Source organism: Halichoeres trimaculatus, unplaced genomic scaffold (genome assembly GCF_033239565.1).
Source record: "Halichoeres trimaculatus isolate MK-OKI-2021-1 unplaced genomic scaffold, fHalTri1.1 fHalTri1_scaffold_19, whole genome shotgun sequence".
Lineage (NCBI taxonomy): Eukaryota > Metazoa > Chordata > Actinopteri > Labriformes > Labridae > Halichoeres > Halichoeres trimaculatus.
The window spans coordinates 27668292-27692376 of NW_027437197.1; the positions used below are offsets into that span (position 1 = coordinate 27668292).

General features: G+C 44.2%; 2 protein-coding genes and 1 pseudogene across 10 annotated transcripts; all 3 read left to right on the forward strand.

Annotated features, from left to right (window-relative positions):
* The window catches only part of LOC141808696 (trace amine-associated receptor 13c-like), a 1762-nt pseudogene extending 1596 nt beyond the window's left edge, over window positions 1-166 (forward strand).
* Window positions 167-2148: 1982 nt separating this feature from the next.
* On the forward strand, window positions 2149-13191 carry kiaa2012 (KIAA2012 ortholog). Of its 5 annotated transcripts, none has more exons than XM_074695367.1 (24): window positions 2149-2204; window positions 2356-2567; window positions 2643-2774; window positions 2856-3002; window positions 3110-3314; window positions 3419-3570; window positions 3680-3827; window positions 8238-8305; window positions 8471-8642; window positions 8808-8942; window positions 9041-9190; window positions 9338-9454; window positions 9568-9642; window positions 10014-10075; window positions 10397-10457; window positions 10534-10735; window positions 10884-10988; window positions 11064-11223; window positions 11296-11428; window positions 11509-11867; window positions 11975-12186; window positions 12290-12462; window positions 12539-12758; window positions 12863-13191. In XM_074695367.1, exons 2-24 carry the CDS (start codon window positions 2457-2459, stop codon window positions 13035-13037), a joined length of 3474 nt encoding a protein of 1157 aa, XP_074551468.1. In that variant the 5' UTR covers window positions 2149-2204; window positions 2356-2456; the 3' UTR covers window positions 13038-13191. The 5 variants fall into 5 exon arrangements, with proteins under 5 accessions (XP_074551468.1, XP_074551470.1, XP_074551471.1 ...); XM_074695369.1 differs by having other exon boundaries at window positions 9044-9190; XM_074695370.1 differs by having other exon boundaries at window positions 8474-8642.
* A 399-nt stretch (window positions 13192-13590) lies between these two features.
* Window positions 13591-24049, forward strand: LOC141808498 (uncharacterized). 5 transcript variants are annotated; one of them, XM_074695128.1, is made up of 10 exons: window positions 13591-13715; window positions 15155-15635; window positions 19841-19987; window positions 20060-20295; window positions 20475-20609; window positions 20796-20883; window positions 21069-21272; window positions 21414-21505; window positions 22660-22741; window positions 22886-24049. In XM_074695128.1, exons 2-10 carry the CDS (start codon window positions 15197-15199, stop codon window positions 23173-23175), a joined length of 1713 nt encoding a protein of 570 aa, XP_074551229.1. In that variant the 5' UTR covers window positions 13591-13715; window positions 15155-15196; the 3' UTR covers window positions 23176-24049. The 5 variants fall into 5 exon arrangements, with proteins under 5 accessions (XP_074551229.1, XP_074551231.1, XP_074551227.1 ...); XM_074695130.1 differs by having other exon boundaries at window positions 13606-13929; window positions 22889-24049; XM_074695126.1 differs by having other exon boundaries at window positions 13607-13929.
* The last annotated feature ends 36 nt before the right edge of the window (window positions 24050-24085 follow it).

The window sequence follows — 24085 nt, forward strand, 5'->3', positions numbered from 1 at the left end:
ATTTATGCCTTCCTCTATCCATGGTTCAGAAAATCTGTCAGAGTCATCTTCACACTGCAGACGCTAAAATCTGATTCCTCTACGGCCAATGTACTATAGACCAGTGTTTCTCTACCCTGGTCCTGGGGACCCCCTGCCCTGCATGGTTTTTATGTTACCTACTCAAACACACCTGATTCAAATGATCAGCTCGTCATCAAGCTCTGCTCGAGCCTGATAAAGAGCCATTCATTTGAATCAGGTGTGCTAGAGTGGGACAAGACGCAGTAACAAGTAACAGTCAGCAGAGGTCATTGGATGACAAGCAAAACGCCCCCCAACACACACACACACACACACACACACACACACACACACACACACACACACACACACACACACACACACACACACACACACACATACACACACCTTACAATTAGCCAATCAGACACACTATGTTTCATATTGGGTTTACTGAGTTTGATTTTATTTATTTATTTATTTTGTTCAATGTGAGACTTAAAAATATCCTGCTGTAGTTTTGTTTGTTTGTTTTGGATCTTTGTGGGGTTAATGAAGAGCTGTAATTGTGATTAAGGAGTCTTTAGATATGTACATATCATCAGATTATTATGGAGGATCCAGTGAATGGATGTAGGCAAAATTAAATGATTTTTTCTTTTCAATTTCCACATAACTGGGGAACACAAATGTTTCTTACACCACTGACATTGCTTATTAAAAAGGTAAACTATTATTATATTACTTTATGACTTTTTTGAGAATTTAATTCATGTTTCGCACTTTTAATGGCTCTAGTTAACAAAGCATATTCACTTGTCACTTTTATTATTATTATTATTATTATTATCATTATTATCATTATTATCATCATCATCATCATCATCATCATCATCATCATCATCACACGTGTTATATGTGTTTTTAGGCTTTAAGTCACTCTTATGGAGCTTTCCTGTCTTTGTGGCCCTGCAGTTTTATTTTAACCCCTTCATACCTGTTGTCACAAATTTTCATCTCACCCTGTCAGGTCTTGATGTAGCTGAAATGACCTTTGTACTTCATTATTACCTATTGATTTATATTCTACACAAACAGCAGGTCGTGTCACAATATATTGGTCAGGGGTTGAACTTCTAATGTCTATATATTTATAGTATAACTTAGTTATAAGTATTGTGTATACTATACTTAAGTTTACAATTTCCACTTCATTTAACACCTGTAAGAATGCAAAAACACTTCTAAACAACCTATTTTGATAACTGTTAATTAATTCAGGTAGTAAGGGGTTAATGGTGTGATGGCTTTAGGATGAATTTATTCTGAAATCTTACAATTCATTTAAATAATCCTAACTTTTTTTTAATAAAAAAAGATATTTCATGCCACAATAAAGTTTCTAAAATAACCCCGTGCTTTCACCTGAGGCACCTGGAGAGTGATGGCAGATGTGACCAGCAGATGGCAGCGTTTGACTGTATCACTGGAATAATCTGACATGAAGCAAATCCAAGAGAGTTTTAATGTTCAAACAGCTTCTGTCTTTGGTTTGTCGAGGATTCATGTGAAAGATAACTTCGATAAAGAGATGAAACACACACAGACTCCTGAGTCAGTGTTTTGATTTTGGTTTGAGTGTTGTCAGAGCAGTGGAACCACACACACACACACACACACACACACACACACACACACACACACACACACACACACACACACACACACACACACACACACACACACACACAGTAACAGAGAGTTTAGGATGATCAAGTTAAATATATGAATATATCCATACAAATCAGTTTATGCCTAGACGAGTCTCAGGTCATTCCTTCACCTGTGTTTGTTTGAACTGGTAACAGTGAAACACTCAAACACACACTGAACACACGCTGAGGCTCAGAGTGTGTTTAGATCTCTGTAACCACACCTACGTGTGTGTGTGTGTGTGTGTGTGTGTGTGTGTGTGTGTGTGTGTGTGTGTGTGTGTGTGTGTGTGTGTGTGTGTGTGTGTGTGTGTGACTGCAGCCACGGTAACAGAAACACAAAGTACCAAGTGTGGACAACCTAGCAACAGAAATTCAACACACACACACACACACACACACACACACACACACACACACACACACACACACACACACACACACACACACACACACACACACACACAGCAGTGCTGAAGCAGTTAGCAGGTAGGTCGTCTTTTTTCACTTAGTGAGCTGTGAAGTTGGAAACTCTGCATTCAAACCTCAGATCTCGGTCTGCTCTATCTTTGACGTCTGCAGAGAAAATCTGTGTGTGTGTGTGTGTGTTGCTCAGGGTTATCTGCTCTATGTGTGACAGGTCACAGTTTCAGGAGCTGAACAGGACTGAGTGGATCCTTAAAGACCAACCTGGATTCTGCAGTTTAACTTTGGGGACACTAAGTGCGTCAGGACAGGACCATGGCTGACCCGTCTCTGTCTCCGCTGAGTCGGGGGTGTGGTCGTTTCGTCTCGTCCAGCAGGGATTCGTACAGCTTTGACGGGCGTCTGGAGGTGTGCTTCACGCCACAGGTAGTAAGAGCCATCATTGTAAAACACTCTGACAGACTTTAGTAGGACTCTTCAAATGGACCTCTCTACCAATAGGATTACTTTATCTGGAGGTCACATGACTCCATGCTGCACCTGTCCAAAAGTGGTCACCTGCTCTCTGAGGCACGACCGACCCTTCCAAAGACGTTCAGCACACGCAGAGGCCCTCTGCTGCTCTACTCTCAGGTACCTAATAGAGGAACAGAAACTGTCTGACCTTTGACCTTTGACCTTTAGATGAAGCCTCTGACCCTTCTCTGCCTCCAGGCCCTGATAACTGTGGAGGCAGGCTGTGGCTCAGACACCAGGAAGAGGAGGAAACATGACCTCCAGGAGAGCAGACAGGAAGTGGAGGAGCAGCTGAGCACCCTCAAAGAGCTGACAGCAGCCATCTTGAATTATAGAACCAATCAGGTGGCTTTCATCTGAAGATCTGACGGCTGCTGGTGGTCTGTCAGACAGGTGAGGTACTTCTCAGGTGAGTCTGATTAATTCTCCTCTCCTGTTTCTCTTTCCTCCAGCCCATCTTCTCCAGACTCGGTCCTCCTCTCTTGCCAAGTCTTCATCCCTCCTATGATCCAGACCCCCATCAGACTGGCTCTTTACCTGTTTTCACCACACCTGAGCCATCTGAGCCAGACTTACATGGACAGCTGGGCTCCTGGTGGGGCTCTGGTCCAGTTCCTGCAGACAGAAACACCTCACAGCTGGAGGATCAACCTAAAGGTAAACTCTGTGTGAGGGTGATGGGTCATAGACCAAGTGAGACCATAGAGACCTGACAGGGGAAAGAAGCCTGGTGTTGTTAGATCAGAGTAATTTCTCTACAGAGGGAGAGGTGGGGTATGGCAGCAGTGAAAGAGTCCGCCTGGATCTGTTCCTCCAGATCCCCTGCACCAGCAGGACTCCAACCCCACAGAGGGAGCCTGGGCCCTGGATTTATTGCGTGGCATCGACCCCTGAAGCTCCTGCAGACCCTCAGGTGTGGAGAGCCTGTAAAATGTTGTTGCTTTAAAATGCTGATATGGTCTAAATGTTTCCACCTGCAGAGCTACATCACTGCTGCGTCATGTCTTCCTCTGGGCTCACAGATCCAAGAAATGACCCGTTTTCCAGGGGCCAGGAAGCAGTGCCGTCACGCGAGCTGTGAGGGTGCTAAGACTGTTGACAGCCCCGGGCCAGAAACATCAGCAAACCAAAACAACTCTGAGAGATCCAGCAACAGGAGCAGACACACAGGTGTGTGTGTGTGTGTGTGTGTGTGTGTGTGTGTGTGTGTGTGTGTGTGTGTGTGTGTGTGTGTGTGAGAGAGAGAGATAAAACAGGTCTCTTTCTGCCAGTGGCGAACCGTGGCCCCAGCCACTGGGCCTTCAGTAGGACCATGGGACCACACGTGGCAATAAACAATCAAACAAAGAAATAAAAACAATAGCCAGAATCATGTGACATGGAAGTTCAGTATATTGATAGTTTTGTGGGATTACAAATTTATCATGTGCCTGAACACTGCAACACCTAACACAACTTCAAAAAATTAAAAAAAAAAAAAAGATATAAAATTGAAAAAAAAAAACAAAAAAAAAACAAAAAACGGAGTTTCAAGTAATCCAGCAACCACAGTCTTCTCTATTACTTTCCGCCATTTCTCTTCACGTTCTGCCAACTAGATCTTCTCTTTTCTCCTCACTCACTCACAGCTACAGTTAGGCGCTTATCCATTAAAGTGATTCTCCGGGATGGAACAAGTTGGGTCCTATCACAAGGATTAGGGCAGAAATTACCCCTACAGCAGTGTTTTTGTGCAGCAGAAGCCCAGAGCGCTCACACCAAACACCCCCTCCCTGCTCGTCAGGTTCTTTCCTCTGCACTCAGACGGGCCATATTTTACTTGACCAAAAACACAAATAAATGGACTCCCACCGAAAAATATGATATCTGTCTGCATTCACGCTTTATTTAGAGAATTTTCAGCGCGTTACTTTCACACAAAACACCGCTACATAAGGCTCTAGTTCTCATCGTGTCTCTTCGTCCAGGCAGACTACCTGCGTTTGTTTATATCTTGCACGCTGCGTGCGGACTGATACACTAAGCGGCGAGAGTCTCGTAGCCAGCTGTGGCTCTGCAGCGGAGGTAGCGCCGTTTTACAACACGATATATATATATATATATATATATATATATATATATATATATATATATATATATATATATATATATATATATATATATATATATATATATATAGCAAAGAATTCTTAATTTTTAGTCAACATATATTTATTTGTTCATTTTGGAATTTTATAATTTTGAATTAGACAAGTGGGGAATAGCAACCAAAAATGTTCAAAACATAAATGAGCATCATCTTCGTAGGAATACAAATAAAAGTAAATCTCTCACAACAGATGCCAAGAAAAAAATAAAATGATAATAACACATGAACGTACTTCAAGGATCTGAAATAGATATTGCTCTAGGCATAAGCCACTGCAGAGCCGGCCCTAACCAATTCGGTGCCCTAGGAAAGATTTCATCTGTTGCTTCTTGTATTTCAGCACCAATAACAATTATTACATACCCACATAAAACTATCATACAGCACTACTTTTTAGTGACTTTATTTTGATAAAAGAAAAAACCTGCAAATAAACACTTTAATGAAATTTAAATAAATACAAAATTATAAAAAAAGAAATACAAAGATATATAAATACAAATTGAAGATTTGAAAACATGTTTATTACAGGAACCTATTACAAAATACAATAAATAAGAAATCAAGTTAGTCAAACATATCAGTTAAGTTAGCAGTAATAAATATTCATTGATAATAAAGCAAACGCTTGAAAAGCTTAATTCCTGAGGTTCCTAGGGTGTGTTTTCTCTTCCTCAGAGCAGCAGGACAAGTGTGCTTCAAACTATTTATTACAACATTTGTATTTGAAATCAGCCGAATGTTAGCTTACTTAATGCACAACCATTTTGTTAAGAAGCAGGACTCTAGCGATACCTGCCTCACAAAAGAAAAACTGTAATTCTTTACCTAGTTATTTAATCTACATGTATAAAATGTTTTTTTACCTGATTAAAAATAGAGAAAATTACTGACGTTAACTTTATTAGAAGTTAGGACTTACACCATCAAACGTTAACAAGCTAGCATAACTTCAAGTAAAACTTCTAAACAACATTAGCACATACCTCTGTCTTTTAGTCGTTTTCTCCTCCTCCTCTCTTCTTCTCTGTCACCCCTGGGCTCCTGAAGGCTTTGGCGTCCTTGACATATCTGTTATTTAGCATACTGTCTTTTGGTATCATTTGAGCAGCATAAATTGCCAGTTCATCTCGTCCACAAATGAGCAGGTGAGGAGGAGTAGTGTAGATGTTGTGATCATGTGCCCTTCAGGCTCAAGCTGAGTGCAGGAAAATTTGGCCTTTTTTAGTTTTTTTCATCCCTCCAGCCCTGGATTGTGTACTTTATTTTGTCTTCTTTAAAGAAAAACAGATATTAGGTGGGTGGACGTTTCTAGAGGAGAAATCTAGCATGTGCCCCAAAGAGGAATTTAAACACACAACTGTCACTCCATGCTCGTGGTGGCATTATTCGTGGACACTTACCAGATTGTGACAGACCAGGATGTTAACTTGTCAATAATCAGAAACCCTTCCAGACCAAAAGAGCACACAGACTGCTGAGTCTGAGACTCAGTTTATAACAAAAGAACCAGAAAGTATGTCCAGAGAACTGTACCCAATCACAATATTAATGGTTAAGTACTTCAGGGTTAATAGACTGGTTTATCATGTCAAGTTATCACGTAGTTTTACTTAGGTCATAAAATCTGTTTCTGTTAATATAGGTTCACTCATTACTGCCCATGTTTGGTCATAACCTCAGTCCTAAACCAACCTTTTCAATGAATAAGCAAAGTCAAATCGTCATTTTGAGTAATGTTGCTTGTTTGCGGTCAAACCTAGTTCACCGAGGTTGGATGAAGAAGACATGTTTAATTATTCACCCGCAGACGTTGTTGGTGTAACAGTGTAAAGTGTGACCCTGTTAAATGGTGACTCTGGGCTGTTAATCACCAAGGGGCAACATCCGGTCAGTTAAAATGAAGCAGATGCTGAAATGCTAAAAGTCACTGTTCATTGAGAATCCCCTTGAGTCTGACTGCAGAAAGACCAGAAGTCACGTACACGCCCAGTCATAAAAACAGACTTTACAACATTGAAAGGCTTATCTACAGCCTGGTTCAAAAATGGCTTGGGTGACGTCTAAACGCTGATTTCACTGTCGGTACACACTGTACAGTGATTGAATTTTTTTCTACCTCTGTGGTTTAGAAGTTATTTGGATTGTTTGATTTTCCAATTAGAGGCACAGCTCATGTCATGTGACCGCCGGGCGCCCTGTAGCTGCTCGTAGAAAGACTCACAGCCGGCGTCATAGCGAATGTGGCTGGGTCAGCAAATTGGCTTCATTTCACAGTTCCAGGAACAGACGGGTGACGTTGTGGATGCTTTGTCCATGTTCTATACAGTCTATGTTGATAACTACTACCGTTGGCTGAAAGTTACCAGTTAGCATGGTCACTATTAACTCTGAAACAACGGTTGCGCTGTAATGGTCAAAACTACATTTTTATGCTGCTAACAGGTTGAATTTAGTGTTTAAAAAATGTTTACTTGTCTGAATGAATGAAGGTAAATGCTGCTTCTGCGGTCAAGATGCATGCACACCTTAATGATGACGTAGACTGATAATCCCTCCATAAGAGTTGTAAAGACAATTATTTGTTTCTGCTTAGCAGATAGAGCATGTAAATGTATTTCAGTAGGGACACCAAAGATGGCTACATGAGAACATGGTTTTAAATTAAAACCCAGCACTGTAGGCATAGTTTTGAAATATCCCTCCCAATAGTCATGCAGCTCTGGACATAAAAAAAAAGATATGACTAATCTTACAGGGAGTGTTTGGCATCTGCTAAAAATGTCTGGAACCTGTGAATATAAAGCTGAATTGGAGTCAAGATTTCTAAATCTTTTGTCAAAATCTCTTAATCCTCTTATCCTGAGGTATGATTTCTAAATATTTAGCTAAAATGCAAATTCACAGTCCTGCCTGCCTGCCGGAAGTATCCAAAATAAACGTTGGAGCAAGTGACCCAGCCAAGTTGGATTTTGAGAATGTCAAACACAGTGGGCTAAATCAGCCGTTAGAAAAGAAATGTGCTAAGTGCTGTGATGGCACTATTGAAGATCCTGTGGCCTATATCAAAGAAGTAGAGCCTGATATTTAGATAAAGCATTCAACATTTATATATAATATTTGACGGATGTATTTCACTAATGTTTCTCTAAATCTGCATAAAAAGTGATGTTTTAGAGCTACAGGTGGAGAAATGTTGTTATTTGGAGTGTGTGCTGTAGCAGGTGGGAACGTGCACTTTGAATGTACAACTTTACAATCGGCACCCCATAAGCATGGTTCAGGTCTCAACCTGCAAACGTTATCATCATCATCATCATCATCATCATCATCATCATCATCATCATCATCATCATCATCAGTCATCCTGGTTCAGTTCTCTGACACAGTGTGATGGTAACCATGCTCCTCCTCCTCCTCCTCCTCCTCAGGCCTCCTCCTTCCTCTGGCAGATGAACAGTGGGGCTGTGATGGATCCTCCAGGGTCAGAACAGACAGGGTGAGACAGACCCCCTGCAGGGTCAGCTGTACCTGGTGTCAGCGTTATTCCTCTTACAACAGACACACCTTATTTGTGTGTGTGTGTGTGTGTGTGTGTGTGTGTGTGTGTGTGTGTGTGTGTGTGTGTGTGTGTGTGTGTGTGTGTGTGTGTGTGTGTGTGCAGCAGTGGTTGGAGGGCTCCAGCTCTAAAAAGCACCATGCACAGGTTCTTCCTCCAATAGCAGAGAGCCACAGCAGAGCTCCCTGCATGAGGACCCGGGTCCAGACCGAGCAGGATGCAGATGATCTGACGGGACTCCTACAGCAGCCTCTGGTCCTCCCTCAGCTGGTTCCTGGTAAGACACACACGGACTATACCAAAAACTACAGACACACTGCTCTCTGTCCATTCCTCTGTTTTCTCCTGTGTCCTCTCCTGTGTCCTCTCCTTTGTCCTCTCCTTTGTCTTATCTTCTGTCCACTCCTCTGTCCATTCCTCTGTCCTCTTCTTTGTCCCTTAGGCTGGAGTAAGGAAAATGGTGCAAGAGCTGAAAAAAAACAGGTACAGAGCTTAAAGAGCGAAGGAAGAGGAGGAGAAGAAGGAGGAAGGCTACTTTCTGGGAAAGGCTTTATGATGTCTCTGGACCATGAAGCAGGTACAGTCTTAGGAACACTGAGGATCAGGAGCAGAGACTCCTCCTCTGCAGAAAAGGTTCTTCTCCTTCTGAGCCTACTCTTCGCCCTCTCCCTCCAGCAGGACTTCTGGGTTCTATTTCAAGTTGCAAAGCCCCTGGTAGGCAGAGCTCCTCGACCCTCTTACAGAACCAGATCCTAACCCTGAAAGATCCCAGAGAGGCTGAGGAGAAAGGGGCTGTCAGGGGCGTGCTGCCTCTGGAGCTGAGAGGTAGGAAGGACAGCATGAGATTATTTTCTGTCCTCAAGCTCTGCACTCATGAAGACTTGATGGGGCTCATGCAGAAACCCCTCTTTGGACCAGGGTCCCTTCAGTTGCAGATTTTCTTCTTATGTATGAAAATGAATGTGTTTTCAGATTTGCAGAGCAACAGACCCATGGGCTGTCTGATTGTGGGTCCTGATGGAGAGATCCTCAGACTGTCTCTGTATGACAGGCACCAGGACACAGCTGAAAGCATCTCGCGGGAGCAAGGTGTGGATCTCTGAGTAAACCCTATTTACAGTCAGTACAACTGTCTCAGGCACAGAGTCAGGGAGGAAACTGCAGCTTTGAAGCAGTTTGAATAACTCATGTCTGTCTCTCAGCTCTGCAGGTTTTGTCTCCAGAAGGAGAGAAGTTACCGTGGCTCGTCATGCTGCAGCCTGAACACACAGATACAGGTCTGTGAACACACACACACACACACACACACACACACACACACACACACACACACACACACATACACACACACACACACACACACAGACACACACACACACACACACAGACACACACACACACACACACACACACACACACACACACACACAGACACACACACAGACACACACACACACACACACACACACACACACACACACACACACACACACACACAGACACACACACACAGACACAGACACACACACACACACACACACACACACACACACACACACACACACACACACACACACATGCATCCAGATCCTTGAGGTCACTGATTTGCTGCACTGACCTGGATCACTTCATGTGTTTGTGTTTGCAGAAGCAGAGCAGGAGCAGCAGACTCCTGTGGAGCAGAGCCAGCTCCGTCAGTCCACACAGGAGGTGATTTCTGACCCTTTACCTTCAGACTGAGACCAGGTTTGCTCTGAGGTTCAGACTGAGACCAGGTTTGCTCTGAGGTTCAGACTGAGACCAGGTTTGCTCTGAGGTTCAGACTGAGACCAGGTTTGCTCTGAGGTTCAGACTGAGACCAGACTTGCTCTGAGATTCAGACTGAGACCAGGTTTGCTTTGAGGTTTAGACTAAGACTAGGTTCGCTTTGAGGTTTAGACTAAGACTAGGTTCGCTTTGAGGTTTAGACTAAGACCAGGTTTGCTTTGAGGTTCAGACTGAAGGAGTAAAACTGTCTCTATCTTCATCCAGCTCTTGGACCTCCACAGATGTCCTGATGTCTCAACACCCAGCAGCAGCAGTTTAGAATCAGGTATCTCTCTGGTTTTGTTTGATCTGAGTCCAAACAAACTCCCTTTAACTCTTCTGCTTTATTCCTCTGCTGACAGAGACCAGGACACATACACAAAGGCCTGAGGTCAGACGGAAGTCGGGGAAAGAAGAGGCTCAGAGGAACGCCAGGATGTCTCCTCCAAAGGAGACGGTGTGGAGGGGGGAGCAGGGAGGAGGTGATGCTGAGGCTGAGGAGGAGGAGGAAAGGCTGAGAGGTCCTGGACACATCAGGCGTCCGTTTGGATCAACAGCAACTGGGTTAGTTCAGCTGAGAGGGACTAGAGCCCTCATCTTGAACCCAGACTGAAAGCTTAACACAACCAGCTGGGCCTGCAGAACAGGAGGTATCTCAGTTTCTGTCTCCTGACCTGGAGAAGGCCTGAGCTCAGGATGATTTTTCTCACAGGCAGAGGAGCAGAAACCGCTCCGAAGCAAAGACAGAGGAGGCTTCTGACAGGAAGAGGAGGAATGTGAGGACAGAAGGTCCTGAGGAAGCTTCAGAAACTAAAGGGTGAACTAGAAATCTCTGAACATCTGTGAAAACCTCAGATACACTCACTGACAGTCGTGTCCTTCATTTATTCAGAGGGAGGGATGTAAAAATCAAGGAGCAGACGAGGAAGGGAGAGAGATCTCTGATGGAGAAGAAGAGCCGGGATGCTCAACCAATCAGAAGCCAGAAAAAAGAGACCAGGACAGAGAGGGACGCAGCAAAGACCCAGGACCCAGCTGATGTCTCTGCTGATGTGAGAGCATCAGCAAAGAAATGTCTAAACTGAGAATGAGGTCAGGCTCACTGATGGTTTTCTGTCCTTCAGGTTAGAAAGAAGACGAGAGACCGTGAAGGGCAAGAGAGAGAGGAGAGAGGAGATGCAGTGAGGAGGAAACAAGGATCTGAAGAGAGGAGGAGGAGGGGGAGAGGAGAGCTGGCACACAAAGAGACAGTTATCGGTGAGATGCTGCAAAAAAATACACAAACGCAGAGAATCTGGAGGAAAATAATGAGAGCTGTGTCTTTGATTTCCACACAGATGACTCAGAGGAACGAGAGGAGGAACAAGAAGAGGAACAAGAGGAGGTGAAAATCAGTCTTGACACAAAAGACCAGTCTCTCATCAAATCCACCAGAAGTCTGAATCCAGATCCTGCAGACTCAGATCGTCTCCACACCAGCTCTGACAAACTCAGCAGCATTCAATCAGTAAGCTCGCTCAGGTCTGTGGCTGCTGCGTCCAACCTGAGGAGCTCCAAGAGGTCTGCAGCCTCCTCCTGTGAGCGGACGGGGCCATGCAGCACTGCCGCTCTGACCTCATCGCATGGACGCCTGTCATCGTGTTCCACTGTGATGGTGCAGGAGGAGCAGCTGATGCTGAACCCTATGAAGCCTGAGGTCAGCGTCACTAACATATCACAGTAACACATCCAACATGTCTGCATCACCACACAAAGGCCAAAACCTGCAGCAGACTCACACCTCATTCAAACTCTGTGTTTCAGGCCTCCAGACCAGCACAGAGGCAGACACAGGAGGAGCAGGAGGTCACAGCTCAACGTCTGGCCCAGAGAGCGGAGAGGAGGAGGCAGGAGGTGGAGAGGAAGAGAAAGGAGAGAGAGGAAGAGGAGAGGAGGCAGCAGGAGAGAGAGCAGACAGAGGACAGGATGAAAAATGAGCTGGAGGAGGAGAGGAGGAGGAGAGCTGAGATGATCAGGTCTGACATTTTACTTCTTCTCAGGTTCAAAATCAGCTCTGCCATGGCATGACCAACAACAACAACAACAACCATATCAACATTTACCATCCATTTCTTTAAGGTTCAGGAGGGAGGCAGAGGAGGAGAAGAGGAGGAAGCAGGACAGAGACGAGCAGGACAGAGCAAGACAGGAACAGGAGCAGAGAGAGAGAGAGAGGAGGAGGCGGGAGGAGAATAAAAGGCAGATGGAGAGGCTTCAGAGAATGCGAGAGGAGGAGGAGCGAAGGAGGACAGGTGAGCCAGAGGACAAGAGCATAGAGGAATAAAAATCTGCAGCTGCTAAAGATCCTCCTCTGTTTCCTTTCTGCAGCTGAAGCCGAGCATCTGCAGCTGGAGGAGGAGAGAAGGAAAGAGGAGGAGAACAGGAAGCTGCGGGAGATGGATGAGAGAGAGAGGACAGAGTACCTGCAGGGGAAAAAGCAGGAAGAGGAGGAGAGGAGGAGAAACCAAGAGGAACAAAAGAGAAGAGAGGAAGAAGCTGCTCTGCAGGCAGCAGAGGAGGCCCAGCTGCAGGCCAAGCAGCTCAACAGGTACTGATCCGTCTGGGTCTCAGGTGATCATGGTTTGATGACGAATCAGGACTGTTTCTCTCACCAAATGTCTCTGTCTGTTCTACACCCTATTCTCCCTGCAGACAGATGGCGCTCTTGCAGCAGCACCTGGCCTTTAAACGTGGTCTTGTGCTGGAGACTGCAGGTCTGAAGGAGTCACAGAGAATCTCTCGACCCTGGATCTACTCTTATTTCCCTTTCTTAAAGTTCCTGAGTCCAAACCCACATAAATCTGTGACCAAGACCTCTGACCTTTGACCTTTGAAATATCATCAAATAATAAACATGGGCAGAGTAACAGATGATTTAAAATTACCTGCTGAGCACAAGAAAATGTGTTATTTTGAGGTAGTGAGGTGAGCAGATCTGTGAGAAAATTAGGTTTGCTGTCCAAAGAAAATATAATAAATAATCTGAGATCATAAGACAACTCTGTCATTTGTGGCTCTTTTGATGAATTTCTTTCTTTTCTTTTTAATTATGTTAATGTTTTTTGTTTGTTTGTTTGTTTTTTTTAGCATAAATTAAAACTGTTGATGAATTTCTTTCTTCCTTTTTAATTATGTTAATGTTTGTTTTTTAGCGTACATGAAACCTGTTTAGTGCCATATTAAAAACTCTGGAATCGTGAGGGACAAAAGGGTTAAGAACCTTTCCAGTTAGAAGGATGATTAGTTATTTCATGTTTTTCTTGGCCTTTGAACGAAAGTAGGAGTATCACAATGGGCTATCTGAAGAGAGCGCATATCCACATACCACCAGTAGTTGGCGGTCGTGCTCTGGGTGAGGATGTAGTTCTGTAGTTCTTTTTTCAGACGGAGTGATCCTTGTCGGTTGTCGCCGATGACGATCTTTGATCTCACACCGGAAGAAGTTCTTCTTTCCGTGTTGTCAGATAGCTAACTGATGTGACTGTAAACACTCTCCGATTCAGCTGTAAGTTTTGGTTAAATCTACTCATTCTGAACAATGGGGGACCCTAAAGTGGGATATTAACGGTAAGGAGAAACAAAGAGTGTTTGTTATAAGAAGTCTGAGTTAAACTGGTTTGGATTAACGGGCCGTCAACGGCTGGAGCTCCGCGCTAGCCTGGTTAGCATAAAGTGGTCTCCAAACGAAGACGGGTTTTACCATCACACAAGACCCGAAGGTGAATAAACCCTGTCTTTGTACCCTGTTATCGACCAGTTATTGTCTGAAAGATAAACTTGAAACAGAGGACAGAGAGACTCAGAGTGGTTTGTTTATGTTAGCTTAAAATATACCCTGAGAATGAAGTCTGAACGGAACAGTCTGTTATTGTCATGAACTATTAGAGGTCCCCTTCAAAGAAAAACTATCCCTTAACCACAAGACTAACTGACCTGAGAATCACTGAAGCAGTGTGGTTACCGTTTGCTCCGGAGTGAGTCCACGTGCCATGTTTCTGACCTGTGGGAAAGTTAGGCAAAGATAATATGTGTTCAAATGTGGCTGAAGTTAAAGATATGGAGTCACATGTACAGTCGGTAATCTGGTATTATGTTCGGTATTGTTGATCTCTCTGTGGGAGCTGGTGCTCTGTTCTTTAGTGATGAAGTGGTTTTAGTGCTGTTAGTCTTTCATGCTTCATCACTGCACTGTCTCTCTGTGAAAGGATGGATGTGGTAGTTTAATGGTGATGATCAGTGTGAAGCTGTCTGTGTGTTTATTTATGACTGAGGTTTCTGTTTCTAAAAGAGCTGATGGCTAACAATGATCCAGCTAAATAACTGCACACCGTCCATGTCAGAATGGAATAATAAATATAAAGATAATCTGGTGCAGGTTGAAAGAAAGGAGCTCTACGTGCAGGGCTTGTTACAGAAAGAATAATGATTGAGAGAGCAGAGTTTGGTTCCTGTTTTTTTCACACTTCTGTCAGTAATATGAAAGAGGTAACACATGATGGATGAGCACTGATCAGCTGTGAACACCTCCCTAATGTTGTGGGTCTCCCCTCCTATCAGGTCAGGGTTGTTTCAGCACATAGACTCTGTAGTCCTGTCAGGGTGAGCTGTGGTGTCGAGGAGTTAGGAGCAGATTCATTCAATCCTGTAGGCTGTGAGGTGGGCCTGCATTCATCAGACCAGGACTTAGATCTGGGTTAGATGGACCACAGTGTCAGCCCTGTCATTGATCCCCCACAGATTGGTGTATGTAAATGTCGTACACATTTTGTTTGTTCACTTCTATCACACCAAAAACTTGAGGTCGCTGTGAACACCTCCTTCTTGACTAAACCCAACCACTGATAGGTGCATTTATTATGAAGTGATCAGTTAACCTGTGAGTATTCATGCTGTTCTGACTGATCAGTGAATATTTTCCCATTCATGTTGTAATTGTGCACACAGGTACGACTTTTCAGAACCTCCTGACTCTTGGTCTCTTTCAAAATGGACATCAGCATCGCTGTGTCGTTGATCCGAGGTCAGATGGGCACTGTGGTTGAGCAGGCGGTGAACGGAGCGGTAGAGACGGTGCTGGCTGAGATGCTCAAAGTGGTTGGAGCTAAATTTGAGGAGCTGAAAGGCCAGGTGGCGCACATGAAGAGGGACATCACATCTCTGCAAAGGGAGAAGGCCCTGAAAGAGAAGGAGAACGAAAATATACGCGCTAAGCTGCGCTACACAGAGCTGAAGCTGAAGTACTACAGGCAGGGCGTGGAGGAGGAGCTGCAGCAGAGAGCCTCTGCATCTGGCCTGGTCCGCATCCACCCGTCCTCTGTCCTCCCAGCACAGAGGGGCTGTGCAGGAGTCTCCTCCATTGAGATCACACCACCCTGCTCTGCTCCAAACAGGACTTCAGAGGGATCAGGGATGAAGACAAATCAAGGTAATGGGCCAAGGTCCAATAAACTCCATCCATTCATTTTCTTAACTGCTTATCCTGTTCAGGGTCACGGTGGCTGGAGCCTATCCCAGCTTGTTTTTATATCATGGACAATGCGTGATGCAGGAGACCTCAGGGTGAATTTATCATTTAGAAAACAGTGAGTGAGTGAAACAGTGACTAAGAACTGGACTGATGAAGAACAAGTGACCAATGATTCATCACTGCCCCTGTGATGTGCGTCTGTCTGCGTCTTTATGATCAAGTGTTTATGTGCACATCGGCACCAATGATCACAGCCGTATTTTAAATGAAAATGATCAGGCCTGTTGTCTACAGAGCAGATCGTTGCTGCTTCAGATAGCGGAGGATGCGTCCTCTTGCGCAAAATGGGTCTCCCCATGAATCATAGGGCCCTATGCACATTGGCCCTCATTTATCAAATGTGCGTACGCCTGAAAAATGGGTGTACGCTCCGTACCACGCACAGATCGGTATTTATCAATCTGAACGTGGGCGTCAGGTACGCTCGAATCCCACACCAGGTCCGAGTTCATGTACACAAGTTTCATGACAGTGAGGAGCATGGTGCAGCAAGGGAAATCTGTCTGTGGAGGAGAATTATTAGATCATATGAGCACAAACATTTTCAGAAATAAAAACTGATGTTCTCAGATAAATATTCAGATCCTTGAATTAGATATGACACCAAGAATGTTTCTAACATTTCACTCTTTTTCCACCAATCTATAAAATACTTTGCTATGATAGAGCAGCGCGAGCTGTCAGCTGATTTCTCCACATAAAAATGTGTTTCCTATATCAGTTTACCATTGAAAATAAAAATAAAGAGGCAGTTATGAGTTTTTAATACACTCCCATGTCCATGATGAAGTCTCCTCAGAGAACATTCAGAGGATGCTGAATCAAACTTTTAACCTGGAATTTTTAAAGGAAGCTGTGTGATTACAGAATTTACTTTGGAGATGATTATTTCACTCCTCACAGTATTATCATTATAAACTGTACTGTGTGTGAAAAGGCGTCTATTTTATAACAAAAGATGTTCAGTTACACGGTATCACAAATGGAATGGTTTCGTGGTACAAATAATCCTAAAACTCTGGTCTACCCGTGTGTAATTGTGCACCATCGACACACTTCAGCTCCACTCCCTCCTCAGTCTGTGACAGGTTCAGGTTCAGGTTCAGGTTCAGGTTCAGGTTCAGGTTCAGGCTGGAGTCTGCAGCTTCTTTCAGAGCTCAGACACTTTTTAAAGACAACTTTCCACGTTTCTGGACCTGAACAGAAACAATTGATAATATCCTGGCTTCTAATAGTCAGACATCATGGATTAATTAATCAATCTATAAACGAAGGCTGTGTGAACTAAATGTCTCAAACTCTGCTGTATTTTACTTTGTCACATCCACGCTGCTGAATCACTGCAGTGATTTCCTTGCAGACAAGTTTTTTCTGATTCCCTCTACTTTTTCGGCTGCCAAACATTACGGCGTTATTTCCCCTCTACCTCTGTTGCTATGGCGTTGTCGATTACCAGCATGGAGAAGTTCCTTTTTCCTGTGCGTCCCTCCAAATTCTGTGGGTTCGGTCAGCTGAACCTTGAATATTTAGGGGCGTGTTATGTAATTTACAATTGTTTTCAGCCGCCACATTTATCAACAGCTGAACAGGCCCTGATACACACCCTTCATAAATCACACGTGAACGTTGATTTAAACTGATTTTTACCCCCTGTCGGCGGGCGTGGCGGTTTCCTTTGAGCTGATAAGGGGGGGATACCTCAGGGCCAGTCAGAACGTACGCACACTTCCTAAAACACTGCATGCAATAAAAAGTAAAAAGCTGGTTTTGTTGCGTTTCAGCCTCCCGTTTACACAGAAACAGCGTTTCAGCCGACCTGAAACGCAAACATTTGAAAACGGCCTCCAGAGTGGGATTTTTCTGAAACGCTCCCGTTGCCGTGTAAACAGTAAGCCGGCATTTTCAGTGGAAACGCTGACGTCACACTCTGCCTCATACTCTGCGCATACAACAGGACAACAGTACTGTTGTTGGGATCGTCGTGAACTACCGTGTTGTGCTTGTGCTGCCCAATCTACTGTATCTGCTGACTGTCTTCATACAAAATGTGCATCTGTTGCTCCACTTTTGTACTTAGTATTACCCAATACACCAGATGACCAGCTCTACTCTACTTCGTTGGGGATCTCCCAAAAGCGGCTTCTGGACAAGACAGTTATAGCGTCGTCTACAGGCCTGGTATGCTTAGTACAGCGTTTTCAGTCCATCAGCGTTTCCATGTAAACGCAGATTTTTTCAAGGCTCCTGTGTGGCAGCTGCTACTAGTGTTGTCCCGATACCAAAATTATGGCCAGATACAATACCTGCCTAGAAATTTTGATACTGATACTTAAGCGATACCATGGCAAACCTAAAACATCAGAAAATGAGTAGAATAAACAGCTTGAAGAGGAGGCTGCTTCAAGTAAGTTTTCTGACATCTGTTTGTGTGTCTGTGGGGCTAAGGGAGATTTTTCGATTGTGCTAATGTTACACACACACACACACACCCATCCACACACATAAAGTTTTATAGATTACATGTGGAATCAATTCCTGGAGGGAACCTGAAGTCTTTATAATTCTCAAGAATAATTGAATAATTCAACTAAATAGAAAAACATAAAATAGTGATTGTTGTACCGTAATGAGCAGGTAAAATAACCCTGCCAGACTTTAACAGCCATCTATTGTTTTCATGCTCAGCACACTGTAGTTTAGCTCACACTGTGTGTGTTGAGACACTGAAAAGCACCCTTTTAACATGACTACTCTAAAAAAATGTACCTGTGTTATTTAAGCTCTTTCACAGATACAACACTTTAGTATCTCCAACAGGTTTCTATCATTGTTAACGTTAGAAAACTGCTTTTCACTTATTTTAACTGTGTCAACACCACACAGCTCTGTGACTCAGGGCTGCGTGTACAGCTCATATAACGCTGATTATTTGTCATATCAACCACAGGCAGTGGTGAGCTAGTCTGCGTGTCACAAAGTAACTGACAGTCGTTTGACTTATGTGTAACTTAAAGCTGATGTCCGTAACTCTATGTTTGCATGCAGCTTAAGAAATCAAACTGTGAGGTAGTCAACACGAGTTCAGATTATTAAGAACTTCGTCGGACTGAAAACAGCCGTGTATCGACACACAGGGATAATACTGGCTCACTGGCTGTTTTCGAATTCGCCTACTACATACTGCTTATTAAAGTAGTATGTAGAAGGCACTGCCTACTACATACTACTTTCATAAGCAGTGTGTAGTATGACTGTTCAGTTGGGTTAATTTTTGTAGTATGCTACGCTGGTCTTCAGTTCGAAGAAAACGGAAGTTGGCTACGGCCGACTTTTTTTCCCAAAAAAACTTTATTGAAAATGTAGAAAATAAACAAACCACGAGTAACTTATCTGCAAATATATTGCCAGAGAGAGCATTTTATATTAACTTTCAGTGGTGGAGATGATGAGGATTTAAAGATAAAAAAGAAATGGCTCTCATATTTATATTCCTCTGCTACTCTGGTTGTTGTTGCTCCGCTCTCTGCCATTTTCACTTCTGATATGGGACCAGGCGCGTTGCATTGTGGGTAACAGTATGCGAAGCAGACTGGTCCGATGCATACTGTGGATTTTTCCCGATTCAGTACGTCATCCTGGTGTTTTTCTCATACGACAACTCTGACATTTGTTCGCATACTGCATACTGCATTTTGGTCGAAACAGTAGGCACTGCTAGTATAGTATGCAAATTCGAAAACAGCCACTGTCTAACTTAACAACAACACACACACTTTAGAAAGAGAACGAGTCTCCGCCCACTCCTCAGAGAGGAGAGTGGACCCAGCTGGGTGGCTGCAGACTCACAGGGTGCCTGAGTCAAAATGTCTCTGATTCAGACGAAAAAATGCCTTGGAGTATGGATACTCAAAACACATGGTATTGTTTACTTTTTGAAAACAGGGGGTATAGATACTTACGTAGGTATTGGTATATTGTGCAACTCTAACTGGTACTACTGTCATTTGCACCTGTGGCTGTTGAGGAGCTGACTGTAACTGGCATACTACTGGTAAATATCAGGGCAGGTTATTTTGACTTTCTGTCTTGTCATTAACCCCCAGAATGCACCTCTCCACACAACAACAAGAGGCAGCATGGTGTCAGAGTGCGCTGTCATCCAGACGTCCCTGGCTCAGAGCTGTCTGAGCTGCTACCTCCTGCTTCGCCCTCTGAGAACACTGGGGCAGAGTGTGTGGACAGCAGCACAGGTACGGGAGGGGGGGGCAGTCACAAACCTCAAATCATCCAATCAAACTGAACACAGGTCTCTGTCTGCGCAGGTTTGTTCTGTCCCATGGAGCAGGAAGCTGCTCAGAGCCAGGAGGACAGTCAGGGGGAGGACTGTCAGTGGACCATTGCTCTGGAGCCGCAAACTGAAACTGTGGACACGGTCTCAGATCCTCTTCATGTCCAGACTCTGACTCTGGACTTAGGACATCAGACAAGCCCCGTCTCTCTGTCTCCAGAGGGTTCCACTCTGGCTGATAGCTCCACTGTGCCCTCCTCTGCTCCACAGGTGATAATAAACACATAAAATAAAGTGTCCCTGCTCCATGCTTTGACCTCTGACCTCTGACCCTGCCCTTCTGCAAGTTTGGGTAAAAACACATTTTTCTGGATGTTGTCTTGAACAGTGGGTGCTTTCCATGAATAGATTTACACATGTGACTGAGGTGTGCAAACGCTGATCTGCAGGTGAAGCAGGAGCCCCAGCCGCAGGAGCAGGAGGAGGAGGTGATCTGTATCAAAGAGGAGCCGGAGGAGGAGCAGGTGACTGCTGCCCTGCTAATGGACTGCCAGGTTCAGCAGAGTCTTCCTCTAGAGACAGAGGTAAAGACCAGTTCTGGTTCTCTGTGGGTTTTCTGGAACTATGAGGGTTTTAAATGGAACCTGCAGCAAAAAGAAACAGAGGACATCAAAACGTCTTCATGTTTGGGGCTCAACTTGGGCTGTAGAGCTCAGAGAATGTAGTGTTGAAGTAAGGCTTTGATACTCAGACTCTGTCCATCCTTTTAGGCTCAGAGCTCAGTGACTGACTGGCCTGAACTTCAAGAAAACAAGAGAAAGCACACAACAGCTTTCAGTGCCACGGGGACAAACACCTGTGAGTATGCCTGAGCAGGAAGATCCCAAAAAATGATCCAGACATAAACTGCTGTCTGACTGGCTGAAAAATCCCTGCCACCTTTCACATGCAGCCACACACTGATCGTTAGGTGATCTAAACCTTAAACGCTGTGTGTGCAGACCGCTCCCTCACTGTACATCTCTCTGTCTCTGTGCTCTCAGACATCATGCCTCAGCCCTCACCCTCCCTGCCCTCAATGGTAGCTTCGCAGCAAACCAACCCACCTCACCAGGTGCAGCAACCGTGGCCCAACGACCTCAGCCTTTATGAAGAGTACAAGCTGCGCAGGAACGAGCTGCGGCGGATGAACCTGAGCAGACGCAGAGAGCTGGAGAAGATGCTGCCGCAGCCCCTGCTGGCTGATCTGGTGAGTCATCCTCAGGGACCAGAGGAATATTCCACCTAGCTTGATCCAGTTAGGTGTTTTACTCTGCACGTGTTCCAGAGGCTATTCTCTGGTTTCTGGTTTTCTGCTACTGCTGTTCATAAAGATTTTGTCGTTGTGTTGGAGGTGCGTGAGCGCAGAGAGAAGACCAGGCTCAGGGTGGCCCGATGGAGGGCCAAGAGGAAGCTCCAGGCCGGTCTGAACCAGATTCAGGTCTGAGATTCTTCTGACAAACTTCTTCTCTGGGTTTTTATTAGGGCTGAACCATTTTGGAAAATAATCTAATTGCCATTATTGTGGACCTATATTGCGATTGCGATTTAGCATGCAATTTTTTTGGGGGGGTGTTTATCCTCTACATTGTATATTAAACACCAGCAATAAACTGTTCCATAGTATGACCAACACAACAAAGGATACTGTCAACATATAAACAATTCTTTCCTGTAATGAGATGAATGATGCATGAATTGATATGAACAACGTATCTAACTATTACAATCACAGTAGAATATTGACTGATTGACTGAACTTCAAGCAGAACAAGAGGCCTAGTATGAATAATAATGTAATAAGTAAATATGAATCCTCTCTTCTGTGAATCTCACACTAGATAACCATCAGAAATGTGAATAAGACCAAATCTCTGGCTTCACCATTAAAATGTGTCAACATGTGGCATGCACTGTTTTAGGAAATGAAAGAAACACTGTGTGAACATGAATATCAAATGTATCAAAATCTTACTGATCTCTCATCAGTAACAAACTCAAGTGCAGAAATGTAAATAAAAAGTTTTGGCTCAACCACTAAAATATGTAAACTTTTGGATTGCTCTTTTTAAATGCACTTTAAACCTTTTTTTTTTTTTAATTGCAGCCTTTATGATTTAAAAATTGCATTCTATTACATTGTGATGTTGTTTTAATTCAATTAATTGTTCAGCCCTAGTTTTTATTTCATCTCCTTATGCGCATGTGCTGTTGCCCCTAATCCTTATCTACTCCTAATCATCAGATCCACGCCTGTGGAAGAGTCAGCCTTTCAGTGCTGATGTGTGACCTCTCCATCTCTGGCCCAGGGTTTATTCTGGTTATCAAGGGTATTCCACCCATAGTGAGAGGTGTTAATATTGATGCATGTAATTGAGTGTGAGAGCTCAGAGTAGTTAAAGCCTTGACTAACAGAAGGTACTGCCTCAGGTTTTAGGATCCCTAATGGTCTGGTTTCCTCTACACGGCTCTGTCTGCATTATTCACACGTAGTTGCACACAGACCTCTAGACGTCCACACACACACACACACAGACTCAGCGACTCCTTTATGACAGTTTCAGAGCTGTGACTCTTCTCCCCTTCTTTCCTCAGGCTGAAGGTGGCGCTGCAGGTTTTTCTTCCTCTGGCTTTGCCATGGGCAGCCAGCGGCAGCAGCAGCTCAGAGGACCATGTGGTAAGAGGACTTTCAGACCTGTTCTGTCCTGAGCTCTGGCTGCAGAGCTCTCTCTGATGAGAGCGTGTGGCTCCTCTGCTTTCATGAAGAGTGATTTTTGTTCTCTGAGCCTCTGTTGACCTGATCACTGGTCTTTGTGTTCAGCAGCCTCCTCCTCCTCCTCGTCCTCCGGCGGCGCTCAGCAGAGACAGAGCTCATCGATGTCTCCGTCCATCAGCTTCCTCAACAACAATATCTCCGTCCTCCTACCCTTCATCCCGGCCTCTTCCTCCTCCTCCTCTTCCTCTTCTTCTTCTCTTCACCTGAGTCATCCCAGCATGGCTCATCATCAGCACACCGTCCCATTGTCCTCTTCCTCCTCTCCCTCTCAGGTCAGCCTGTCAGCACAGCACGGCCTGTCTCTGGACTCAGACATCATTCAGTGCCGGGTGTAGATCAGAGATGATGTTGGTGTTCCAGTAGAATCCGATCTGTGGATCTGATGCGGACACCTTGGTGACTAAATGAAGCTTGTACAGCATCTGTAAAAGTCTGATCTGTAGATGATTTAAATGTGACTGGACAGCACAGTTAAATAAATGATTGCATGTTTGAATTTTCTTTACAGAGCAGAGAGAAGAAACATCTTCTTCTAACAGACAGACATGACAACAGGAACAGCTTGATATTTATGACCCATCATTGGTCACTTTATTTATCCTCATTTTACAGCAGTTACACAAAAACACACCCAGGGTTAAAAGAATGAATCAACATGTAACAATCAGATACAGTCGCACATGAAAATCACATCAAAAACTGTTATAATCTGAAACTAGATTTCATTAACTCTGTCACTGTATTAATATCAGTGTGTGTTTCACTCCTTGTGTATTTATCAGCTTTGTGCCACAGTGAACGGCTCCTCATGTGTGTGTATGTGTGTGTCTGTGTAGTGTGCATGTTAAAGACCAAATGAGTTTCAGTGTTTGTAAATAGATCATTTTCCTCTGAGTGTGTGTTTAATCACATCCTTGCCTGGACACTAAGACAGTCTCTGAGTGTGTCTGACCGTGGACTAAAAACTCCCTCAGGAACTGAAACCTGACAGTGTTCATCTGGCACAGAGAGCATGTCAACACAGAGAGAGTTACTACACCGGGAAACTTTCAGAGACGCTTCTGTGAACGAGGACTGAGCAGGATAATGATCTGAGTTACATTGTCAACTAAAGAGCAGAGTGTGTGTGTGTGTCTGTCATAAAGCTGTTGTCTAATAGAAATAAAAAGTGTAAATGTGTTTTTCACTCTCAGACCTCACATTAGATCCATTACCTCTTGCTAGAGACAGAAAGTCCTGTTCAGT

What these genes read in the sequence shown, in the direction of transcription:
- kiaa2012 (XM_074695367.1), top strand. Translation starts at nt 2,457, where the DNA reads ATGGCTGACCCGTCTCTGTCTCCGCTGAGTCGGGGGTGTGGTCGTTTC. An exon ending in TCCGTCAGTCCACACAGGAG is followed by an intron (nt 10,076 to 10,396) that starts GTGATTTCTGAC and finishes ATCTTCATCCAG; the next exon opens with CTCTTGGACCTCCACAGATG. An exon ending in CAGCAGCAGTTTAGAATCAG is followed by an intron (nt 10,458 to 10,533) that starts GTATCTCTCTGG and finishes CTCTGCTGACAG; the next exon opens with AGACCAGGACACATACACAA.
- LOC141808498 (XM_074695128.1), top strand. Translation starts at nt 15,197, where the DNA reads ATGGACATCAGCATCGCTGTGTCGTTGATCCGAGGTCAGATGGGCACT. An exon ending in AGGGATGAAGACAAATCAAG is followed by an intron (nt 15,636 to 19,840) that starts GTAATGGGCCAA and finishes ATTAACCCCCAG; the next exon opens with AATGCACCTCTCCACACAAC. An exon ending in GCAGCCCCTGCTGGCTGATC is followed by an intron (nt 21,273 to 21,413) that starts TGGTGAGTCATC and finishes TTGTCGTTGTGT; the next exon opens with TGGAGGTGCGTGAGCGCAGA.